Here is a 23592-nt window from a genome sequence, read left to right on the forward strand (position 1 = left end):
GCAAAAAGCAAGTACAGTTTATTTTTCCTACTAATCATATCTACGTATCAATTTTAAACCACGCAAGTTTGTTGGTTCGAGACTAAAAAAATATTGCTAAGATATTTTAAACATCAAAAGCACCCTCTTTGGTTTTCCTTACAAAATGATGGTTTCAGCCTGAGACAGGCCGATCCACTGCGACAACAAAGATACCTTTATCCATACCCTTTACCACCTCCACCTCCAAGTCTTAGGTATTTGCTTCACGTTTTCCCGAAACATGTAAGTATCCATTCATGCTCCTGAGAGACAGAGATGGAAACATCACCTCCTGTGTGTAGTGGCAGGACAGAGGTTGCGACCAGTTTTGCACAAGAAGGGAGAATTTCACTTAAAACAGGCTAGCACACAGCTCACACGCAACGCCCAAGAACAGGGCAGCCATGCACGTCATGACTGACTGGCCACTACACCAACTTGCACTGCCTTTTCCAAGATGCAAAGGGAGCTGCTCCGGACCCAAACCTACCTCAGGTCCAGCAGTGAGCTGTTGTCATGGCCTCCCCAGACCATTCTCCCACCAGACTCGGATATGCCAACAGAACAGCTGCCAAGCCGCCGCCTGCTTCCCAGACACCAAAATGCAGAGGCTTTTGCTTTTAAGTCTCTTCCCTACTATGGCCCCTAACACTTCCACGCTGCCTCTGCGGCTATCCATCACCTGTGATCCCCAACACGGCCTGATCCGTAGCGGCTGAAGGCAGACTCTCAACACTTCTGGAAGTGGTAGATACATGAGCTTACAGAAAGCCTACTTGTGGACCTACAGCTCTTACCAGGACTACACGCCAAGTCACAATACACAAAATTCCTAGAAATGGAAACACTGAACACTGTTAATTCCTAATACAAGTATTTTAACTTAGAATATTTTTTTAAAAGATTCCACTTATGTGTGAAAGCGAGCACATGCAGGGTAAGGGGAAGAGGGAGACGCAGATTCCTTACTCAACAGGGAGCCCAATGCTCATGACCAAGGCGGCAGGTGCTTAACAGACTGAGCCACCCAATAGCCAATACAAAAAGGTCACCACAGAATGGGTTTTATTAGAAGTATGATAGAATAATTAGGGAGAAAAAAAAGTACCCTTTCAAAACATTGTATTTTGTGACATACCTGCTATTTGTGAGTAGGAAGCAAGTTCAACTATAGCTGCGTGGCTGCAGAAAACAGGCGGTGCCTTTGGCCACTAAAGTGGGAAGGGTTAGTCCTACAAATTCTAAAATACAAGAGGTGATCCCGGCTGGTGGTTTCCCTGTTTATGGCTCAAACATTTCTCAGCAGGTTACAGGTCTTAGGAAAGCTATCACTTCTCTCAATGAAACCATATCCACATAACTGACGGAACTGATCAGGGACAATGAAAGAAACCAATGTTATGCTTTGACACCTGCAAGTTTCAGAACAGCTCATTAAACATTACACAAAACAGAAAGCCAATTTGGTTTTTTTATTGTTTTATTTGGGAAAAGTGCTTCTTACAAAAGGGCAGCTGCAAAATACAGAGACCTCTGCAACAATTACTTTTTCTTATGAGTGAAGAATGGGTGGGGTCCAAGGAATCAAAGCAGTAGATGGACAAACGAGGAGCATCTCCCAAGTTATTTCAGGAACTAGAGCAACAAAACTCAAGGCTAAAATTTCCAACCAAGGAATTCCTCTAGCAACTTTAGTCCCACTCTTGTGGATTACCACCCCCACCCCCCTCTGGTGGAAAAGCATGACTTATCCTGCCAACCAATGACCCCACTACAAGAAACACCTTAGAAGTTCTGAATCATGTCTACCTGCAAAAGCTCAGGGATGGAATGAGGCAAATACCCACAAAAAACAAACACAAAAACCCGACAACAAAACCTCAAACGAGGACAAACATTTGTCCAAAAGTGCCTGGGCTGGAAAGGCTGGGACCCTAAAACATTAAATACAACTGTGTACCCAAGCCCTGGTTCGTGTTAATATATGGGACAACCAGACAGCTGAAACCTGTGGCTAAGCCCGTTTCTCTATTTATAGACAGAGCTAGCACTGCTCTACCGACAGCTACCAATATACTGCTTTGTCCTTTACAATCTATGGGCCATACTAGGCTGAAACCACTAAACCAAGTTTTTCCACTAAGGCTAAGAACACAGCATCTATGCAGGGACGAGAAGCTTATCACACACTCGCACACACGCACACACCAAGTCTATCAGCCCTCGGGAGTCGCTTCCAGCTCAGCATTTCACTTATGCGGCTGCATCTGTTAGGTGTCCCAGTACAATTTTCCTATCGTGCCAAACACAGTAAAAATTTCAACACAGTCGCATCTCAACACAGTCGCACCTGGTTCTGGTTACCCAGTAGTCTTGTGTGCAATCGACAAGAGACCAAAACCACAGAACAAGTGCACAGGTGGGGTTTACAGGGTAGGGAACAGATATAAAAACACCGATGTGCAGATTTCACCAGAAACCTCAAGTATCCACCTTGTTAGGTCTGTAGCAGGCTACTTGCCACAGTTCAGATGCGTTACCCATCACCTCTATTCTCGGACCCAAAGCAGGGCCGATGCTGTTCCTTTTGAACTTTGGGGTCCTCCGAGTGAGTGTGGAGAGTCCATCAACGCTACCCTAGAACGGTGTGAATCTGGTGGAGAACAGATGACGCAACAAACCTACGCTAACTGTCTGACAGTTAAATTCATGTTACAAAAAAAACTAGCTTTAAGATTTATTTTTGTAACTTTTTTTTTTTTTTTAGAACAGAGAAAACAACACACTCCTTGGGGAAAGGTGAGGGATTGAGAAGACAGGCCCTGGGTAAGAAGGATCACGACAGCACCTGGAGTTGAGAGGCCTGCCTAGGAGAGAAACTCGGGCACTGCCACACCACCACAGGGGACAGCTACTGTCTGAGGCTCAGCAGGCCAGTTCCCACGCCACACCAAGCTGCTATAGATCCAGGTCATAAAAATCTTCCAGCTCATCATGAAACAAGTCCCACTCGTCTTCAGAGTCTGTCAGGTCGTCGTCCCCACCTGCAGCCAAAAGCATAAGCAACATCTCGCCCAGCTCAAAGGTGACAACCTCCTCTTCTTCGTTGTCAAAGGGGTTGCTGTTCTCTCTTTCCTCAATGAGCTCCCAGAAGTGGTTCCTTCGTTGGGCCTGTAAAAAACAAGGCCATGATAGGGATGGCACTGTCGAGCAGTAGTATCTTCTAGTCTGTTGTTTCTAAGGCAAAACGTCCAGCACACCAGAGGGCATGACGAACAGACTTCTCATTTAGGGTTTCGACTTTACCAACTCCTCCCCTCTGGTCACTCGAGGCAAACCGATTAGTCTAGCCCTTTAGGCACTCTAGCTTTTCCTCTATCCCGCCCAGTTTCCTGAGGTTGCTGTTCGCTTTTCATCCGCCAGTCTCACTCCCAGACCTGAGTGTTAATCTCTTTCCCCTACCCCAATCTTTGCAGGCCTCAACTGATAGCGTGGTATTTCCCCTCCTTTAAAAAAACAGCGAGAGTTACCCGGTATCTGCTTGATGTTCCCACTTTCTGTCTCTGTGGCTCCTCTCTACGGCCATCAGGGTACGCATGCTTGTAAAAACAGTTCCCTCCAAATGGGCAGCTCCCACGTCCTTCATCAAAATACCTGCACGCCTTGTTGCTGGAAAGGAAAATATCGCAACCCTTATTCACAGTGGATTTCAGGTCTGTATTCGACTATCATCCGGTATTTTCTTTAAACAGGTAGGGATAGAACCGGCATGTCTGCTTCCAGCCCTCCCCAAGGTGTGTTCTTAATGTGTGCGCTAATGCATGAAGCACTGACAGAAACAGATACTCTGTTCCAGTCTGTGCTGTTCAAAGAGTTCCAGTCCCGCAGATCCGGCAGAGAGGAAATCTTCTAGGAAGCCCACACACAAGCACATAGGACAACATGGACTCAGAATGAGGTAGAAGCCCACTCATGGGGCATCAGCTAGCAGTACAGACTTCGTTATAACACAGTCCCTCGGCATGCACCCCAAGGACTGCGTTATAGCAAGGTACGTAAGGGGTTAAGTGTTATCAGGGGTGACAAAAAGAAACTGTACTGGGAAGTCAAAGAAAGGGTAGGAAGGAGGTAGGAGTATATAATGCAGCACTGTTCTTTTCAACGTGAACCCAAGCTCTGTTGGGATCTTAGCTTGAGAAAAGGCTGCAGTGCTCATACCTCATTGCTTCCTTGTATTTCTGAATGAGTTTCTGCTTCTCTTCTTTCTCCTCCACCCAGTACTCACTTGGAATGACAAAGTTAGATGTGATGCGGCATTCTGGGCAGGACCTGGGAAACAATGAACAGGCTGCAATGCACATCCCCCTTTACAGGCCCACTCTTCTTCAAGGACACACCCTGGTGTGTCACCACCACACTTAAGACTTAACTGAAGGCCAAGTGGGCATTTCCTGAAAGGGCTCCACACACTCACACAACTGACCATTTCTTTTGAGGCAAGACAAACTCCTTTAGAAATTCAACTCAATGGCTAGCCAGTTCACTCAAAGAAGGTAACTTTGTTAAAGAAACAACAAAAAACTAAACAAAACAAAACAAAAACAAAGATAACAAAAGAAGACATTTCACACGGACTCCTTTTTCTTTCGTTTAAATAAATTTATTTCTTGTAACTTTGCTCTATTTCGATTATGTAGTTCTTGTTCGGTTATGAGAACAATCTTTTTAAAGGATGGTGATTATTGGCTAGCTTATGGATGGAATAGGAAAGCGGAGAATGTAAGACGTCCGGAAACATACATTCAGAGCTAGAAGTCTGTTCATTGAGCCTAAACTGGCTAATCCGTTAAACACAATCTCCTCAGAAAAAGCACGAAGATTCTACTAACTGATACATAGGGTTTCCTCATTCCAATGAAGTAGATATACCAGCTAACCTAGAAGCTAGCTGAAATACAAAGAAGAAATCCCAATTAGAACACCCCAGTTTCAAGATAAAATGCATGCATTTAAATGCGCGTCCATCTGGTTCAAAGTTGGCACAAGATACTAAATTCTTCCCCAAAATAGAAAGCAAACACGAAGATTGGGGAGGAGCCTCACTTTATGATCTTGCTCTCAAATTGCTTAGCACTCCTCCACTTGCGAATACACTTGAGACAGTAAGTGTGGTTGCAGTTGGAGAGAATCCCAAAGCGGCGCTCACTGGGGTTGGCTTTCTCATAGACCACCTCCATGCAGATGCCACACACCATGTCCTTACTGCGCTGGACAGCAAATGAGAGCTCCATGTCCTTCTCATGGGCCTCAATGCAAGACTGGAAAAAGCAGAGAAATAACAGGTGTAGTCAAGCCACTGATTTAGACTTCAACTTGACAGTTAATGACTCATGTTCAAAGACTCAATCGTGAACTGAAAAGATGTTCCCAATTTGACATGAAAAGCAGCTTTGTTCACAACTCTATAGGTGGACAGACAATTCTAATCTTTACATCACCAGAGTTAAGAACTCAACTTCAGAAACGGGGGGGGGGGGGGGGAAATCACCCAAATCTTTGCTACCCTCCCATGTTATGATTCGTGTTAGAGACAGTTTTTCATACTCAAGTTTGTTAATCTTCTGGTTTCTAGATGGAAAATGTAATTAAGATTAAGGTCTTAATTTACAACGTATCATAAAGTTAAGGGTGAAAGAAGCTAACATTTATTAGGTGACAATTAGGTGCTGGGCACCTCATTTTCACATTTTAAAAAAACCAGCTTTGAGATACAGCAGATACCATGTAATTCATTCCTTTCGACGGTACATTAAACGCAGATGCAGTCTGCAACCATCACACCATCAGTACAGACTGTGTCCACTACCCACACCCACAGCAAGTCACTCATTTCCCCAGAATGACTGGACCCCTCCCCAGTCAACTGCTAATCTGCGGCTATGCTTTTCAGGGCATTTCACATAAATGCGTCCTTTTGTGACTGGCTTTGTTTATCTAGCACATTTTCAAAGTTACCTATGCTGTGGAAGGTATCCGTATTTTGTTTCTTTTTATTGCTGAGTAATATTCCATCACGACAGAGCACAATTTATTTAACCATTCACCAAGTGATGGATATTTTGGTTGTTTCCACTTTGGGGCTAGTAAGAACCATGGGGACACCTTGCCCACTCAGAGGAGCATGTAACCCTTGAACTCGGGGCTGTGGGTCCAAGTCCCATGTTCTGTGTAGGTGGGCACTCAGGTGTCTCAGTCAGCTGCGCATCCAATTCTTGATTTAGGATGCAATGGTCTGATAGCACCGTGGCCGACTCTGCTCAACGGGGAGTCTCCACGCACCTCCCCTCTCTGTCTCAAATAAATCGTGAAAGAGAGGGGTGGCTAACACGTATGTTTTACATTTTCAATTTATATGTAACATACTAATTGTAAGGAATGCAAAAAAAGCAACCAAAGTCACCCATAATTTCACGTATCTCCAACATTTTAATATTTTTCTCTCTTTTTAAAACCTCTTTGTAAACAATCCTTAAAAGATACTACTAAAAAGGGAAGAACAAAGATGAAGACACTACTGCCGCCAATACCCAATACAAAGCTGAAAGACTTACAGGGATTTAACTTACCTCAATTCACACAGTCAACACGCTGTGTAGGTAGGATTCAAAAATGTCTTATACTATGCTTTACCCAATAACCAAATTAATTTTGTTAAACAGGTGATAAAGGTTAGAGACAAATATGTTGCTCCAATAAATAGTTTGTAAAGCAGTGTCTTCAACAAAAAATGGATGCTGAGAATGGGCTTAAAAACCATAGTCTGGGGGTGCCTAGGTGGATCAATGGGTTAGGGGGCTGCTTTCAACTCAGGTCAAGATCCTGGGGCTCGCTGCTCAGCAGGGAGCCTGCCTCTCCCTCCCCCACAGCTCCTGCTCACTCAAGTTCTCTCAAATTAATACATTAAAAAACTTTACAGCCGTGGCCTGAAATCCTCACCCATTGCAATTGGGACTGTAAAATGGTAGTCACTGTGCATGCAGTCTGGCATTGCTCAAAATGTTAAGCACTGAGTTACCACATGACCCAGCAACTCTACTCTCTAAGATAACCTAAAACACAACAGCCAGTGGGTGAAACAATCCCAACATCCTTCAATTAACGAATGGAAGAACAAGATGTGGTAGAACTATACGGTGAATTATTCAGCCAGAAAAAGGAATGAAGTACTGGTACACACGACAACATGACTAAACCCTGGAAACGTAATGCTATTGTTTGAGCATGTCACAAAAGGCCACACAGGATTCCATTCATATGCTATCTCCAGAACAGGCAAGTCTAGAGACAAAGTATATCAGTTGTTGCCAGGAGCTGGAGGGAAGGGCAAAAAGGAGAGTAATGGAGCTAAGGGGCATAGGGTTTCTTTTGGGGGTGATGAAAAGGTCCTAAAAATCATACAAAACCCTGGTAATGGTTGCACAAGTCTGTTACTATATTAAAAACCAATGAAATGTGCATCTTAGAAGAAGTCTCACATGGATTAACAGATACCTCCCTGAAGACTTACTTTTATGTGTTGTGATCTCTGGGCTGCATCCATTGGATGGAGGACCTGCAGCCCACACATGTCACAGGCATCCCCGTGGAGATACACACAGTTCTCCCCATACCGGCACTCTCCCACCGCAGCATACGGGCAAAGCTGCTTCTTGGTTTCCGCTGCTGTTTGCTCTTTCTCTGCTTCTTCCTTGGTCACTGAGCCCTGCGGGGGTGCTTCAGTGCAGGAAGGGGCAGCTGAAAACGTTTAAGAGGGTAGTAAAGGTCCAAAATGGGTAAGGCAGATATATGAACTAAGGTAACTGAGAATAACTGAACAGAAAAAAAAAAATGGAAGAACTTCCATTAAACTCCAAGTCTATTGAACTGATCCCTTTACTCTTGCGCAATTTTCTAATGCTGAAATTTCCAAGAGTAGGCTTGTTTTAAGAAAGAAAAACTTTATTTCTTGTGCAATTGCACTGATTTAAGAGGCTTCAGTTTTTCAAAACATTCTAAATTCATTACTACTGGGATTCAAAAAGTTTCTTTCACTCCATTGGTAAGTAGCTGGTAATCCAATTTAGAGTATTAAATCAAGCTAAGTATGAAGGGCGGAAGCAGGAAGGTTGTGAAACCAGCTAACTGGTGGGCTATGGCCTAGCACTCTAAGTTGTTTTTAGTCTTCAAATACTCACTACGGCCACAGTAGGGCTGCCCAGGAACAAACTCAACGGCATTCACCCAGTCTTCTGAACCTGCTCCTACAGTTGCAAAGTTTGAATTTCTTGACTCGGCTTCAGCTGAATTCATCTCAACAAGTGGTCCAACTCCTGATGAGACACTTGAGGAAGCAGCAAGGGATGATTTTGCAGTTAGGTCTGTAGCAGTCACTTCTTCCTGTTTCAATGGCTTGCTATGTTCATATCTTTAAAAAAAAAATTTAAAAAGTCAGCAGTCACTGTCTAGCCAGCAGCCCCAAATGAAGTATGTATTCCCTGATCCCGTCTTTGGGTTCTTTTCAAAATATTGCGCCTATGAATCGGATGGGGAATTGTTAAAAGGCATATCCGTAATTTCTAAGTCTGGGGCAGAGGCCATGATTCTGCATGTCTACCAAACCCCCACAGGATAATACCGCTGGTCCAAGAACGGCACTCTGAGTAGCCAAGGTCATAGACCAGGGGTCAGAGAACTTTAGAGCCTTCAGCCAGGTTTGCCCACCCCTGCAGCAGACCATCTATCACCCCTCAAATTCCATGCTCATCTGGAGGTAAGTCTCATGGTTCTCATTGCAACTCCACTAAAGAGACTGTGCACCCAAGATCGACAGATTCAAACCCTCAAATTCAACAGGTAGAAAACGGAAGAACATTTTACCACTGTATTTACAATATACATTATGTATTCTTTTCCTGTATCCACTCATTGACCTTTTCCAAATTTTTACACCATAGATTTTCTCATTTCTTTTCATCTGTGAAATTATTAAAATCACATCTCCAAACTATTCCCTTCAAGAACCAACTTTCTGCCCAAGAAAATCTGCACAATTCAGACATTCATTCAGACACAAAGTAATGAGATATATAGTGTAAGTCTGAACTGGTCTAACTTACAGTACACATATTTAGCTGGTCTTGCAATTGACTGATTAATTGGGCCATCCTAACCATGGACCAGCAGTGTTACTGGTGCCTATATTTACATCTAAAAAAGACATTCAGACTAACTACACACTGTCCCTCAGCTTACGGCAAACATTTGCTGATATTTACCATTGGAGTCTATTACCTCCAACTTTCATATTCCTACTCTTAGGCATTAAGGAGCCTACTTTGCCTTTCATAAAGTAACTGAAATATTTCGCTATCAGCTATAAAACCCAGTGCATTTTAATCCAAACTGGAATCCTGAATCATGCAAGCTGAGAGCAGAAACCACTGAAGTATGCACTTCGCTTGCACCACACCTCACTTCATTGTCAAAAAATTGTCAAGTTAAGTGGTGTTCTAGACCTATGTGACTCTAAAATACTCTATTATGAGAGCAACCAATAGCCACATCTAGCTTAAGTATGTAAAACCCTGTTGGTTAGTCCCGGTACTGGCCGTATTCTCAAGTGTTCAAAAGGCACAGGTAGCTCACGGTTAGTATTAGAGGGATAGACAGCATTTTTTTTCCCCCAAATCTATCTGAGAGAGAGAAAGAACGAGAGCGCGTGCGTGTGAGCATGTAGGCGGGGGTGCAGAAAGAGAGGGAGAAGCCGACTTCCCGCCCAATCCAAGGACTCACATCATGACCGGAGCTGAAGACAGGCGCCTGAACAGTTCAATTTTTTGAGCAACACCTGGTAATGAACACCTACCATGCACTATGAACTACATCATGTGGGGTACCTGGGTGGCTCAGTTGGTTCAACGAGGTCATTGTGTTGTGGGTCCTGAGAGATAGAGCCCTGCCTACCAGGCTGGGTATGGAGCCTGCTTAGGATTCTCTCTCTCCCTCTGCTACTATCCCCACCCCCTGCGGGCTTGTTCTCAAAATAAATTGAAAAGAAATCATCTCCTGAGGGGTCAAATTTAAATGAGTGAAACAGGGTCCTTGCATACAAATGATTATCTATTTTGAAAGTTAAGTTTTAAAATCAAATCTGCCTATTTAGGCAAAGTTAATCCCTTAGTGCAGAATAGAGCTATATAAAATGATTCTGAAGTGAAGACTTGTGCATTAAGTACAAGGAAAGATAAAGTACAAGTGAGAGAAAACTAGAAGCAAGAAGAAAAGGCAAGACACATTTTGAAAGGTGCTTTACTAGGGGCACCTGGGTAGCTCAGTCCGTTAAGTGTCTATCTTCAGCTCAGGTCATGATCCTAGGGTCCTGGGATCAGACTCTCTGATCAGAGGGGAGCCTGCTTCCCCCTCTGCCTGCTGCTCTGCCTCCTTGTGTGCGTTCTGTCAAATACATTATTAAATTAGAACAAAAAGGCGCTTACTAAAAAAATATATGGTTCAGTAAGCATGAACCTTAAGGAACAGACATCAGTCCAGCCTTTGACCTTCAGGCCAAACCCAGAGCTAAAAATGGTTTTGATACTGATTTAGCCAGCCAGGCACCCCACTGACATCCTTACTATTTTTTTAAGAGGCATTTATTAGAATTGTGTAATTCACGAGACTGACTCCGGTACCAAATGGACTTGTACTCTTGGTTTAGGTATTTTTAAATGGTTGAAAAAAAATAGTTTTATGACACATGAAATTCATGTCAAGCGTCCCAATGAAGTTTCATGGGAACGCAGCCACACCCATTAGCTTATCTTATCATCTAGGCTGCTACTGTACAAGGAAAAGTGTGACCTCCATAGCCAAAATACATCTGGCACTGCACAGATGAGGCCTGCCAACTCTCACTTAAGAGGACTCTCCCATCTACTGTACTCAGAGTCCATGATGATGTGTTTGTAATGTTTGTAATGGTTATTAAATTAATTCTGTAAGATTATCACAGAATCGGCGATCCTTTAAATCGAAGTGTTAAGTGAAGAAAAATACTGACACGACACTGAAACTAACATTGGGCTTTTCTTTCACATCTTTGCAAGTACTCTCAGGTCATCATCTCGGGGTTCCTGGGATTGTTGCTCAGTGCTTCTGCTTCTCTCCCTCTGCCCCGCCCCACTGCTTGCGTGCTCTCTTTCAAATAAATAAATCAAATAGTTTATGAGAATCAGTGGGTCCAGAGGGAAAAAGCCCTCCAAATGAAAGGAGACTGACCACAGAAATGGTTGTCACCTAAGACCTCTTTTCCACTGGGTGTGAAGAAACGATGAGGGCGTTCTGAACTATGGCACTGAGTAGGTGGGGGCCAAGGACCTTAGAGGTCCCGCAATGTGCACGACAGCTCTGCAGAATGAGGAACTGGCCTACGTAATATGCCACCATCATCATGAAGCACTGACAGTAGTATTTGTGAACTCCTGGCATTAGGACATGATTTTTCACTGTGAACTATTCCCTCTATGAAGCACTCAGTTATCTGAAATCTCTGGGCACTGGCCAATTTGTGAAAAAAAAAGATCCTAGCACAGTTGAGTGTGAAAAGTAGGGTCTGTCCCTAACAACTACCACAGCAGCTTTCTGGCCTATTATTAAAACATAGGTTTCCCTAATTCCTTTCACTTTATCCTGAGAGCTCTAAACCCAGCTCCAATCAGTTCATTAGCCAAAGGAGGAGCTGCATCTTTACTATTATGAAAACTAAAAAGAAAAAAGCAGTTCATTGGGTGACTTGAGACTGCCTGTCAGAGCCTCACCAAAACAGGTCCCCCACCTCAGTCCCTGGCCTCAACCTTGGTCTCCCACACGAAGCCCACTGATTACACAGCGTTAGGTTGAGGACAGGCCTCCATGCTTGCTCTGAAGAAGAGTATGAAATGGCATTTAGGGCTGGCAAGATTCCCTGAAAAGTAAGTCGATTAACACATACAGCCTCGGCCTTAGCTGAGATTTCTTCAATTTAACCTTGTTTTTCATTCTTCCACCCTATATGGTCCCATCAGATGAGTCCCTCTTCTAAAGAAGCTGATCTGTTACCAGCCACACTTTCCCTCCTATCACACAGTGCTCTCCACTTCTCTGCTGGACATCCTTGGGTCTCACTTCCACTCCTAACATTTATTTCTTCTCTCCTTGGACAGAGTTTACAAAGATTCCAGGCTGACTGCCTAGACCAAGAACCCAGCTCCCCAATTTAGTTGGTCTGGAAACTGCAGACCATTCTACTACAAAGAACTGCTCTTTACATATACAGTAAGATGGAGTTCTACCAAACCCCCCCTTTCATACTGTGACTGAAAGAGATAAACCTGGCTTTTTGGGTTTTGGGGGGAAGGGGTGTCATTTTTCCTATAATACTGAAAAAAAATTAGCATAGAGCAAGTAACTTAAACTCAGATATCAGGGGATCCATTTCTGAGCTTATAGTCACATAAAAAAATCTGGAAAAAGAATCTGTTCATTCTCTATCCTTCCTGTATTTCCTAGTAAAATGAATGTGGGATGACTGAACATTAATATTCCGCTCATCGATAATTTCTTAGCCTTTTTTTTTTTAAGATTATTTTTATTTTATTTATTCGACAGGATAGAGACAGCCAGCGAGAGAGGGAACACAAGCAAGGGGAGTGTGAGAGGAAGAAGCAGGCTCATAGTGGAGGAGCCTGATGTGGGGCTCGATCCCTAACGCCGGGATCACGCCCTGAGCCGGAGGCAGATGCTTAACCGCTGTGCCACCCAGGCGCCCCTATAATTTCTTAGCCTTTTGAATTCTAAGCATCTGAACATAAGAGTTGACATAATCTTTTCTGCTCAGTATGCTAAAAATGGCTCACATGCCCCAAAATGTCTGACCTAATATGATGGTTTACAGTTTGATACTCCTCCCTTCGAAAGGTGAGGCCCAATCTCCCTACCCTCGAACATGGGCTTGACTTAGTGACTTGCTTGTTGTAAGGAGTACAGTGGGAGTGTGGGACTTCTGAGACTAGGGTCATAAAAGGCATTGTGGATGTGTCCTTGCTGGCTCTCTTTAATCACCTGCTCTGGGGAAGGACAGCAACCAATTAAGGACACTGAAGGACCCCTAGGAAGAGGTCCAACTGGTAAAACTAAGTTCTCTGGCCAACAGAGTGTGAGCCACCTTAGAATTGATCCTTCAAGCCCAAAGACAGGTCAAATAATCACAGCCCTGCCCGAAATCCTGACTGCAACCTCTGGAATTTCAGAGCTAGAACCACCCAGCTAAGCCATGCTGGTTTCATACCCCCAGAAACTAGGACATGGATTTTTGTTGGTTTCTAACCTGGTAAATCTTGGGGTAATTTGTTCAACATCAATAGGTAATTTTTTTTTGAAGATTTTATTTGACAGAGAGAACAAGCAGGGGGAGGCAGCAGGCAGAGGGAGAGGGAGAAGCAGGATCCCCACCTAACAGGGAGCACAATGCAGGGCTCAATCCCAGGAGCCTGGGATCATGACGTGAGCGGAAGGCAGTCGCTTAACCAACTGAGCCACCCAGGCGCCCACTCTACGGATTTGTAAACAACCCACTCCTGCCGAATTGCAATTTAACAGGATTATGGTACCAGTTCAATGAATGATGACAGAGATTAAAGGAGGAATCCCTCTTGGTTAGTAGACACATTCCTGAAGTATTTTCCCTAAATCTAAGCTTAGATTTAGTCTTGTAGGCTGAAGGGGTTGAGGAAAGTTGACACGGAATGGATAAGCTCTCATAACTAGTAACCTAATAAACTATTCCAAATGCCTAGAATCCCATATTCTCTCCATTAATTCATTAACCACGAGATCTGCAACTATGGTCAAATATGCACATCATTTTTACTCTTAAAAAGGAAATGCCATATACAAACATGCTTTCTCCATACCTTATTCCTAGGTTTGCAGAAGGGGCTCAGGGGCTCCTCAGGAAATGAAGTTAGGAATGCATTACGAACTTATTTTTTTTAATGTATTAATACATGCCCTGTAAGAGATTTATCGGGGTACTAACACTGCTACAGAGTCCTTTTCAAAGCATTTATCTTAAACCTATTTGTAAAGCTATTGGAATTATGTGTTTTACTCACTTTTTCTCAACCTCTCCCACCCCACCTCTGAACACAACTATCTGTAACCAATTCTTACCTGCAGCGGTCTCCGTAAATACAGTATCCTCGCTGAAAATACTTGCACACTACACCGTAAGGACTGTCGGAGAGGTCATGCGAGTAGCGACAGTTATCTCCTTCCTTACAAACCCCGTGCATGAAATACCTGTGAGAAAAAGAACCACAGGTTTAAAAAGATTAAAGCCAGTCCTACAAGAATTCATGACCAATGTACTCCACCAGTAACATAATAATATATCCAATATAGCCTATCCTACACCACCATGTGAAATGAACACAAAAGCAAGTAGAATTAGACTGTATGATCTGTTATGGTACCACAGGAACGTTGCCTATACATAGGTGTACCAATTTAAGATTTCAACTGAGGTCATCATTAATCTGGTCTCTGCAGGGTACATTTGACCACAGTTCTCATTTTACAGTCCTAGGGAGGTAACATCTTGTTTTTCACTAACTTTAGCCATAATGGCAGACCTGCTTGAACAAAAAAATTAAGAAAGAGAAGAGAAGGAAAGAAAAGCAGCAATAAACAATGTAGACCAGAATGGGTCAGACTACTGTATGTTTCACTACTTTTAGAAACCATTTTAGGGGTGCCTGGGTGGCTCAGTCGGTTAAGCATCTGCCTTCAGATCAGGTCATCATGGAATCGAGCCCCGCCACTGGGCACCCTGCTTGGTGTGGAGCCTGCTTCTCCCTCTGCCTCTGCCGCCCCACTTCGCCTTGCACGTAGGCAACCCCTCTATCTAGTGCTCGCTCAGATAAATCTTAGAGCCACATGTTAGGGGCACCTGAGTGACTTAGCAATTCGATCTCTTACTGCGTCTCCATCACAGGGTTTCAAGTACAAGCCCCACGCTGGACTCCCAAAAGGGCATGGAGACTACTTTTAAAAAAATTCATGTAAAAGCCACATGTAAAAATATATCCAAATTTGCTGCAAACATAGAGGCAAAGGGCAATCACTTTATGTTCTTTGGTTAGTGGACTATTGGTCCTCGGCCTTAAAGGATTATGTGTGTACCTAACTAGCGGTTTTCCTTTTTTTCCCCCTAAGATTTTATTTATTTGACAGAGAGACAGCTAGCGAGAGAGGGAACACAGGCAGGGGGAGTGAGTGAGAGGAAGAAGCAGGCTCCCAGCGGAGGAGCCTGATGTGGGGCTCAATCCTGGGATCCCACCCTGAGCTGAAGGCAGACACTTAACGACTGAGGCACCCAGAAGCCCCCTAACTAGCTGTTTCCTAAACACCAAGTATCGGAGTATAACTTAGGACTCAGTTCCTAAAGAACTTGGACTAGAAGCACTGGCATCTGGGAATTTGCTAGAACTGCAAACGTAGAGAATGCCTCGTACCTACTAAATCACAAAGTGGGGACTGGTGGGAGTGGGAATGAGTAGAGAAAGCAGCAATCTACGTTTCTCTAGGTAACTATATGAAGTGATATGGGTCTTATTTTTTGTAGGTAACCCTGATCATGCAGAGGAGAACCACCACCACCATCCTCGATCTTCCCATCACTGACTTTTGTCAGGGTTTTCTCTTTTTCCCCCAAAGATTTTCTTTTTAAGTAAGCTCTACCCCCAACGTGGCACATGCTCTACTGACTGAGCCAGCCAAGGCACCCCAGGGTTTTTTTTTTTTTTTCAATTGGTCCTTTATTAGTCTTTCTCTTAAGCAGAGAGTCATGATTTTTGGCAGGCCCCAACTCCAAATAGGCATCTATGTACAGCTGGAAGAGTAAGGAAAAAGTACCAGGTGTAAACGTGGCTGGCCTTGCAAATGTCATCACTATATCCAAGAATGGCACAGTTATCTACACCCGGTGAACAGAGGGACAGTATGTATACTTCACTGCCCAGTGATCTGAATTGTGTAGAAAATATCCATATTCACCGAAAGAACCTTGAATAAGGCTGCCCAAATTTGAATGGGAAAGGTTCTATTCAAAGAGTACCTGGAAGGGAAAACTTTTTTATGACAGTTCACCACATGGAAAGAACGTTAACATGTTGGTGAAGCAATTAAAATGACCAAGATCCTTAAGTGCCCTGGGGTTTTAGTCCGTAAGAAATGTTAATATACTAGGAAGTCAATTAAAACTATAGGTGACCTAATTTCAACTGTTAAGTCTACCATCACCTAACTCGTGTGAACTTTCGCTCAACTACAGGGCAACTTTTGAGTTAAGTTAAACTACTCAAAAGATATTTTGCGGGTGCCTGGCTGGCTCAGCTGCTTAAGCGTCTCACTTCAGCTCAAGTCATGATCTCGTGGTCCTGGGATCAAGCCCTGTATCGGGCTCCCCACTCAGTTGTCCCCCTCCCTCTGCTCCTCCCCCTGAGCTGAAAGTCTTTAAAAAATGCTCATTTTTGACTGCATAAATGAAGCCATCAACACAGACACCCCAACAACTAAACAAGCCAATGATAATTACATTGTAATCTCCACTACAGTAAAATCTTGCCTCAAAGTACATAGAAAAGTACCCAGGGGCACCTGGGTGGCTCAGTTGGTTCAGGTGTCTGCCTTCGGCTCAGGTCATGATCCCTGAGACGCAGGATCGAGCCCCCTTTCCAGCTCCCTGCAGAACAGAGAGTCTGTTTCCCCCTCTGCCCCTCACCCTGTTCCATACTCTCTCGCACTCAAGTAAATACATAAGGAAAATCCTTAAAGAAAAAAAAAAGTATCCAGCTGGTAACAGGTTATCCTTTTTAAACAGTATCAGTGCTTGAATACAGTAGTTTACCATCTCATCCCCAGTGGCGACTTCTGCTTTTTAAACACACAAGACAAAGCTGTCTATACCTTCAATATTTCTTTGGGATGGATCAATTTGAAGTCAGATACATATACTGATTTAGTTTTAAAGCTTGATAAAATATTTAGAGATTCCAAACTGGGAAGGTTAGCACCTAAACCTCAGGCACAACTCAATTTTACTTTTGTTCTTAAATCTCATTTTATCCAACTTTCAATTGTTGCCCTTGGGTTTATGATGCTTTTTACTGTGTCAGGTTCTGTCTTCCACCAATCACTACCTGACAGTTGCCGACCTTCACCTCAGTTCCTTAGCCAGCTGCTTCGGAGCTCCAGTCCCTAACACCTGTGCCTTGATTCACTTCCTTAGCACCTCTGCAACGCCTACACTAATACTCACTTGTGGACGTGTACGATGGGTGAACACTTCTGCAGAATCCGAAATGGTAGTAAAAACTTAGAGTCAAACAGACTGGCTGGCCTAGGGCAGTGGTACACGGACCATTAGCACTTTCTGGTCAAGAGCACAGTAGAGCATATGACCAAAGTGAGAGAGTAAGGAAGAAATGGGGGAAAGGGAGGAAGGAGATGGGGCTGGATAGCCAAGAACAGACTCTGTAGGGCCTTGTAAGCCAACTTATCTTTAAGCAGTAAGAAATCAATTAAGTATCTGAAACAAGGAAGCATGAAAATTAAATTACTGCATTAAACTTCCTTCCTTCCAAGTGACTGGTCTTGGCCAACTGTTATATTTACATCTAGGGGCTTTAGCTGATCCCAAGTTTCAAGAGCCAGAAGGGAATGCAGCTACCAGAACAGTCAATACAATCAGGCTGCACTAGTATAGTAGACTGTTTGGATCTAATAAAGAGTACAAAAGATATGGGGCGCCTGGGTGGCACAGCAGTTAAGCGTCTGCCTCCGGCTCAGGGCGTGATCCCGGCGTTCTGGGATCGAGCCCCACATCAGGCTCCTCTGCTATGAGCCTGCTTCTTCCTCTCCCACTCCCCCTCTCGCTGTCTCTATCTCTGTCAAATAAATAAATAAAATCTTTAAAAAAAAAAAAGTACAAAGGCTCAGAATTGGGAATTCTTTTTAAGATTTAAGCAATCTCTACACCCAATGTGGGGCTCGAACTCACGTCTGCGATCAAGAGTTGTGTGCTCTTCTGACTGAGCCAGCCAGGCACCCCATCAGAACTGTGAAGACTTTCAATTCCAGCCTTATCACTTACTAGCTACGTGACCTCCAGCAGGTGATTTCATCTTAGTTTCATAACTGCATAGTCTTTGCGCTATGCATGTTCACTCAAATCTGTCCTTCCACATCTTTACTCTGCCCGGCCAGACTACATTCGTTCACTATATTGGTTTATAACCGTGCCTGGCAGGAAGAGGTACACGTGAACAAATAGTTAAGAATTAGTAAGGCAAACCATTAAGGCCAGACACCTAGATGTCATGCCACAAGGTTTTAAGTAACTGGGGTAATATAGCCAGAATACAACCTTTTTGGGCACTATTCCTGACAAAGTGAATATATGCAGAAAGTTACATCACAGATCTGGTTCAACATGAAGACTCCCCAGCAATGAAATTCATACCTGAGGTCCAGAACTAGCAACACTGAAGGAATTCAAGCAGACGCATAATCACCTGATACTTCAGAATCAACAGAAACACTAGAATACAAGCCCTAATTAGTTACTGCCAAATACTAAGCATTATTTTACATGGTACGTTATGGTCTGGGTTTTCAGGGGTTTTTTTTTTGCCTTTTATTCCTCAGTTGATATGAACACTAGTGGTACAGAATTAAATGCAATCCTCACACTGAAATCCCCCCTTGCCAACCCATCTGTAAGACATTATGACATGAAAAGTGTTAAGTTATAAAGAAAGAAAAAAAGGCAAACTGCTCTTTAAGAAATTTCTCCCCCAAACGAATCTGATCAAAGTGCTTCTGTTTTTTAAATGCTACCACCAAGCCACCATCTAAACCTTGATGCCACTGCCCAGACTAAAGCTTCCTTTGGTGAAAAGGCTGGGCCATATGAGTTTTAATTATTTTAGAGACGTACGGGTGAGAGGGAGAGACAATCTCAAGCAGGATCCCCCCTGAGCTTGGAGCTGGTATGGGGCTCCATCCCTCCACCGGGATCATGACCTTAGACAAATCAAGAGTTGGGAACTGACAGACACGCAGGTGCCCCTGGGCCATATGATTTCTAAGACTCCTTCCACCTTGATTCTATGACACTAGGGCGCCTGGGTGGTTCAGTGCCATTAAGCATCTGCCTTCAGCTCAGGGGGGTGAAGTGTCCTTCCAGCTTCTCCCTCTCCCTACTGCTCGTGCTCTCACTGATGCTCTCTCCCAAATGGGTAAAAAAAAAAATTTAAAAATCTTATGACTCCAGACATTTTAAAGTAATAAAGGCAAATATAGTCGACTAGAATCTCCCTACTGCTGGACCTCTTCGAAACCTAAGCATGTTTGCCAAAATACATTACAAAACACCCCAATAGTAGCTTCTAAGGGTACAACAGAAGCAAACAACCTGCCTGTGTATCTGCAGAAGTTACAGATATTTACTGATGAGTGCACATACCATTTTTCAGACTAGACTGAAAATTCCTGTTGGCTGAGGACCATGGTTTACTTTTATCTCCTACAATACCTATACAAACAGTAGTTACGTATTTGTTTCATAAAAACTGTAGAAGACACCTATTTTTTTGTCATGGTGAATCATAATGTCAGCAGCAAATTAATTTTCCTTAATGGGCTGGTAACCTTTTCAATGCCACTCCTTCAAAAATACCTATAGTTTCCAACTAATAAGCTTCACTATGGATATCACAGCAGTTGGATAGATACTTCCTGGAATAATTTCCTTTATTTTTAAACTGTATTAACTACACTTGAAAAGAAATCGAAATATAAAAACACTTATTTTGGGGATTATTATTTCAACTGCCAGAGCAGTCATCTACTTCTGTAGATGAACTCTCTCAAAGCAGTGTCTAAATCCAAAATTATAGCTTGCAAGTTATGAGAGTTTTAAGTATTATTTTAACCCCATACTCTCAAAGAAGTTATAAGCAATAGCTTATTTCATTAATATTCCTCCAATAAAAAAATATGAAAAATGGCCTGGTGGTGGCAGCATAATAACAGTTCCTTGGCAAAGGTATATGTAGGTTTTTCTTAAGCTGCAGACAGACACAATGAAACAATTTTGAGAAATATGAAGAAAACAGTAGCCAATGAGAAAATATGACTGAGCAATTAAAAAAATCCTCTAAACTTGAGTATTATGCCCTAAGAAAATAGCCTTAGTCAAACTGCTAGATAGAAGGAAATAAGCAAAAATACTAAAATGTTATCACTATCTTGAATTCAAGGGAGATTGTTATGAACACAATGAAAATACGATGCATTTTTGCATTCCCCTCAACACCTAGAGCATGGTCTCTTATGGTAGGCACTAGTACTACTGAATAACTGAATGAGGTAGGTCCCAAAAGATGCACAGATCTTAAGTCCTTTGTCTTTGCTCATTTACAAGTTTTTTCTTTTTTTAAAGGACAGCAGAGGAAACTTCAAAGCACATATTATAGTGGGTAATTTTAGGTGTGGGCTTACCAGCATCAACTAAGTACAGATTAATGATAACAAAATAGGGACCTGTTCTCAAGAAAGCTCAAGGTCTACGATAACTGAAGGTGTATTTGATATTCCACTGCCCAAAGAAAATTTTAAAACATAGATCATGTTGTTAACTAGAACTGAAAACAATGTCAAATACTAAAATCTAAGATATAACTCAATCAAAAGCTAGACAGGTTTGGGGGGGGGGGGAACTAGTACATCTAAGCCTGTATCTTTTACATATGCCTTTCCAAAATATATTACTGAGCTATGTAAAATTTTTAAATACATAAATCAATGCTATTTTGAATTATGATTATATACTGCTAAGGAACTAGAAGGGGAAATAAGAACAGGGCGAACCGTCTTAACAGAGTGTAAAAGTGTAAAGTGCTGTAAAGCTGGGTTCAAGTTACAGCTACGAGATAAAAATGAGATAAGTATGGTAATGCCAGGTTGGTGATGGGTGTTCAAGGCTAGACTATATTGAGATCAAAAATGATAGGTTAAAATTAGGACTTTGTATGGAGTTCTTGAAAGAACTCATTCAAGGAAAGAACTCACATTCAAGAACATTATTTTCAGTATATGGAGGTAGACTGGGACTGCCACTAGTACGTAATCAACTGCAGCATTGTGAAGAGAAATTGTCTATAGGGACTCTAACAGGGTTCATGAACAGAATTTTCAAATTCTCTTTAAGACATTGCACTTGATTCCCTTAGGATCTACAAATGACTGATAAGAAAAACTACCTAAAATAGCTTTTTATAGTTCTCCATCCCGCTACTGAAAGTAAGCTTAATTAAGCTTGTTATTCATGCCTAACACGTATATATTAGTTTAGTATCACTGCTAACAACATCTAGACAGTGAGTTCTGCATACTAAGAATTCATAGTATTGCATGGAAATTATTCCCCGCCCCCAGTGAAAACTGGGGTTCCAGTTGGATTATTTCAACTGATAGAAAAAGAAAAGCTTCCAGCTGCTAATGATCACTTCTAAAAGAATCCAAGTATATCATCCAATTATTAAACGCACTCATCCTGTATGTACACTCGTTCATTCTTTACACCCGTACACACGTACCTATAACCGCCATCCACTAATTAAATACTTGCATCTGACATACCAAAACCAAACAAAACCACTCTCCTCCGCGAAAGACAAGCTCTTTGATTCCCCTTCAGAAGTAAGATCAACGTATTTCAGTGTATTTAAAGAGAACATTTTGACCGCGGAAGGGGAATGGCAGCTCGTAAAATTTAAGGCAGAGTAGAAGACCCCAGCCCGGCACTCGGTTCTAAGACAAAGCTCAGAACCGCCAACCTCGATAAACATACAAAGAAATAACAAAAGCTACTTCTCGGGTGGGGCGGGGGGCGGGGGCGGAGAAAGACGCGAGCAGGCGTTACCAACGGATGACAGGGCGCCGAGGCCCGGCAGCCAGGCCACCTCGCCCGGGCCCGCGGCCGCGCTCCCCGGCCCCGCACGGCTGCGGGGAGGCAGGCTGCTTGGCACCCCTTTCCCGAACCTGCGGAGCTGCAAGCAAGGGATGCGGACTCGGGCTACAATGAGGAGGGGGGAGGAGTCAGTCCACCTTTCCCTCTGCGCCGCACGCCGCACGCCGCTCCGCCGGCGCGGGGAGGGCGGCGCGCGGTTCGGCGGCCCCGCAGCGCAGCTGCGCGCGCCCAGGGCCGCGGCAGCCGGCGGGGGTTGACGCAGCGCGGGCGGGAGGCCGCGGAGGCCAAACGTCGCTCTCCTCCCTCTGCCGCCCGCCCCCGGCCTCCCGCCCGCCCCTTCCTCTACGCCCTCTCCGCGGCCTCAGCCCCCTCCCGCGCCGGCGCCCGGCTGCGCAGCGTCTCACCTGCAGGTGACCTGTTTAGTCCAGCCGCCGCCGCTGCCGCCGCCGCCTCCCCCTCCCCCCGCCCCCGAGGACGGGGAGGTGACTGTGGGGATAGGGGTGGGGGAGGCCGCTGCCACCGCCGCCGCTGCCGCTCCTGCTCCTGATGTTGTGGCTGTTGTTCCGGGAGCTGCAGCCTCCGCCATTACTGTTTATCCCACACAGCAATGGCACCGGAACTTCCGGGATCACATAGTTCCGGTCCGGCTGCGGGAGAAGGCGACGAGGGGAGGGGAGGGGAAGGAGACTGGGGTGCCCGCTCGCTCCCCTTGGCTCCGCGCAGTGTCTCCGAGCGCTCTCGCCGCTCTAACTGCGGGCTGGAGCCGCAGCGCCGCGGCCCGCCTCCCGCCCCCAGCGCCCTCTGATTGGTGGACGTGACAGCCCCGCCCCCAAGGGGCGGGGCGGGGGCCGGGCTCAGCCAGGTGGACCCGCCCTCACTGCGCCCCCCCCCCCCCACCAGGCCGCACATCTAGGGCACTGAAGTCCCATTTCAAGGGTGCTAACCCAGAGGAATACCTGCTAGCAGAGGCTGCTGCAGTGGAGGGCCGGAACTGAGGACCTAGGTTGGAATCCAGACTTTCCCATTTACTGATTCTACCAATTGCCTGCTGAGCGAACCGGGAATCAATACCCATCCTGAGCCTGTTTCCTCATCTCCAACGGGGTGACAGTAGGCCCTCCCTCACACGGTTGCTTTGAAGATTATGGGACATGCATAGCCGTCACTGAGCTTAGTGCCTGATACATTAGTAAACACTTAATGTTCTCTCTTATTCCTACAATCAGGGTATAATCTCTAAGCCCAGGAGACTAGCATGGTAGCCAAGCACAGGCTCCGGAGTCCGCTTATCGCCCTTATCTCTCGGTTTCTCCCATTCTTGGCCATGCGCCTTTGAGCAAGTTAATTTACCTCTTAGTGCTCCTGCTTTCTCTATCTGTAAATAACAATAATTTGAGTCCATGGAAAGCACTGTTCTTTCACACTGCAGTTAATACTGAACAAATAACAAAAGAGGTCGAATA

The 23592-nt window shown here is 44.2% G+C and overlaps 1 protein-coding gene across 1 annotated transcript; it reads right to left on the bottom strand.

The window, feature by feature from the left end:
• Positions 1-1483: 1483 nt before the first annotated feature.
• Positions 1484-22892, bottom strand: MKRN1 (makorin ring finger protein 1). Its single transcript, XM_026512195.4, has 8 exons — positions 22534-22892; positions 14266-14394; positions 8256-8485; positions 7589-7815; positions 5125-5339; positions 4240-4350; positions 3552-3690; positions 1484-3192 (listed from the first exon to the last, which is right to left on the bottom strand). The coding sequence occupies exons 1-8, from the start codon at positions 22713-22715 to the stop codon at positions 2980-2982; spliced, it is 1446 nt and encodes a 481-aa protein (XP_026367980.1). The 5' UTR covers positions 22716-22892; the 3' UTR covers positions 1484-2979.
• Positions 22893-23592: the final 700 nt, after the last annotated feature.

This window comes from Ursus arctos, unplaced genomic scaffold (genome assembly GCF_023065955.2).
Source record: "Ursus arctos isolate Adak ecotype North America unplaced genomic scaffold, UrsArc2.0 scaffold_3, whole genome shotgun sequence".
In the NCBI taxonomy this organism is placed as follows: Eukaryota; Metazoa; Chordata; class Mammalia; order Carnivora; family Ursidae; genus Ursus; species Ursus arctos.

Excerpts from the sequence above, each read along its gene's own strand:
- MKRN1 (XM_026512195.4), bottom strand. The coding sequence starts at position 22,715 with ATGGCGGAGGCTGCAGCTCCCGGAACAACAGCCACAACATCAGGAGCA. Across the intron at positions 5,340-7,588 it reads AGAGATCACAACACATAAAA|TCTTGCATTGAGGCCCATGA; the intron begins GTAAGTCTTCAG and ends TGCTTTTTCCAG. Across the intron at positions 3,193-3,551 it reads GAACATCAAGCAGATACCGG|GCCCAACGAAGGAACCACTT; the intron begins GTAACTCTCGCT and ends TGTTTTTTACAG.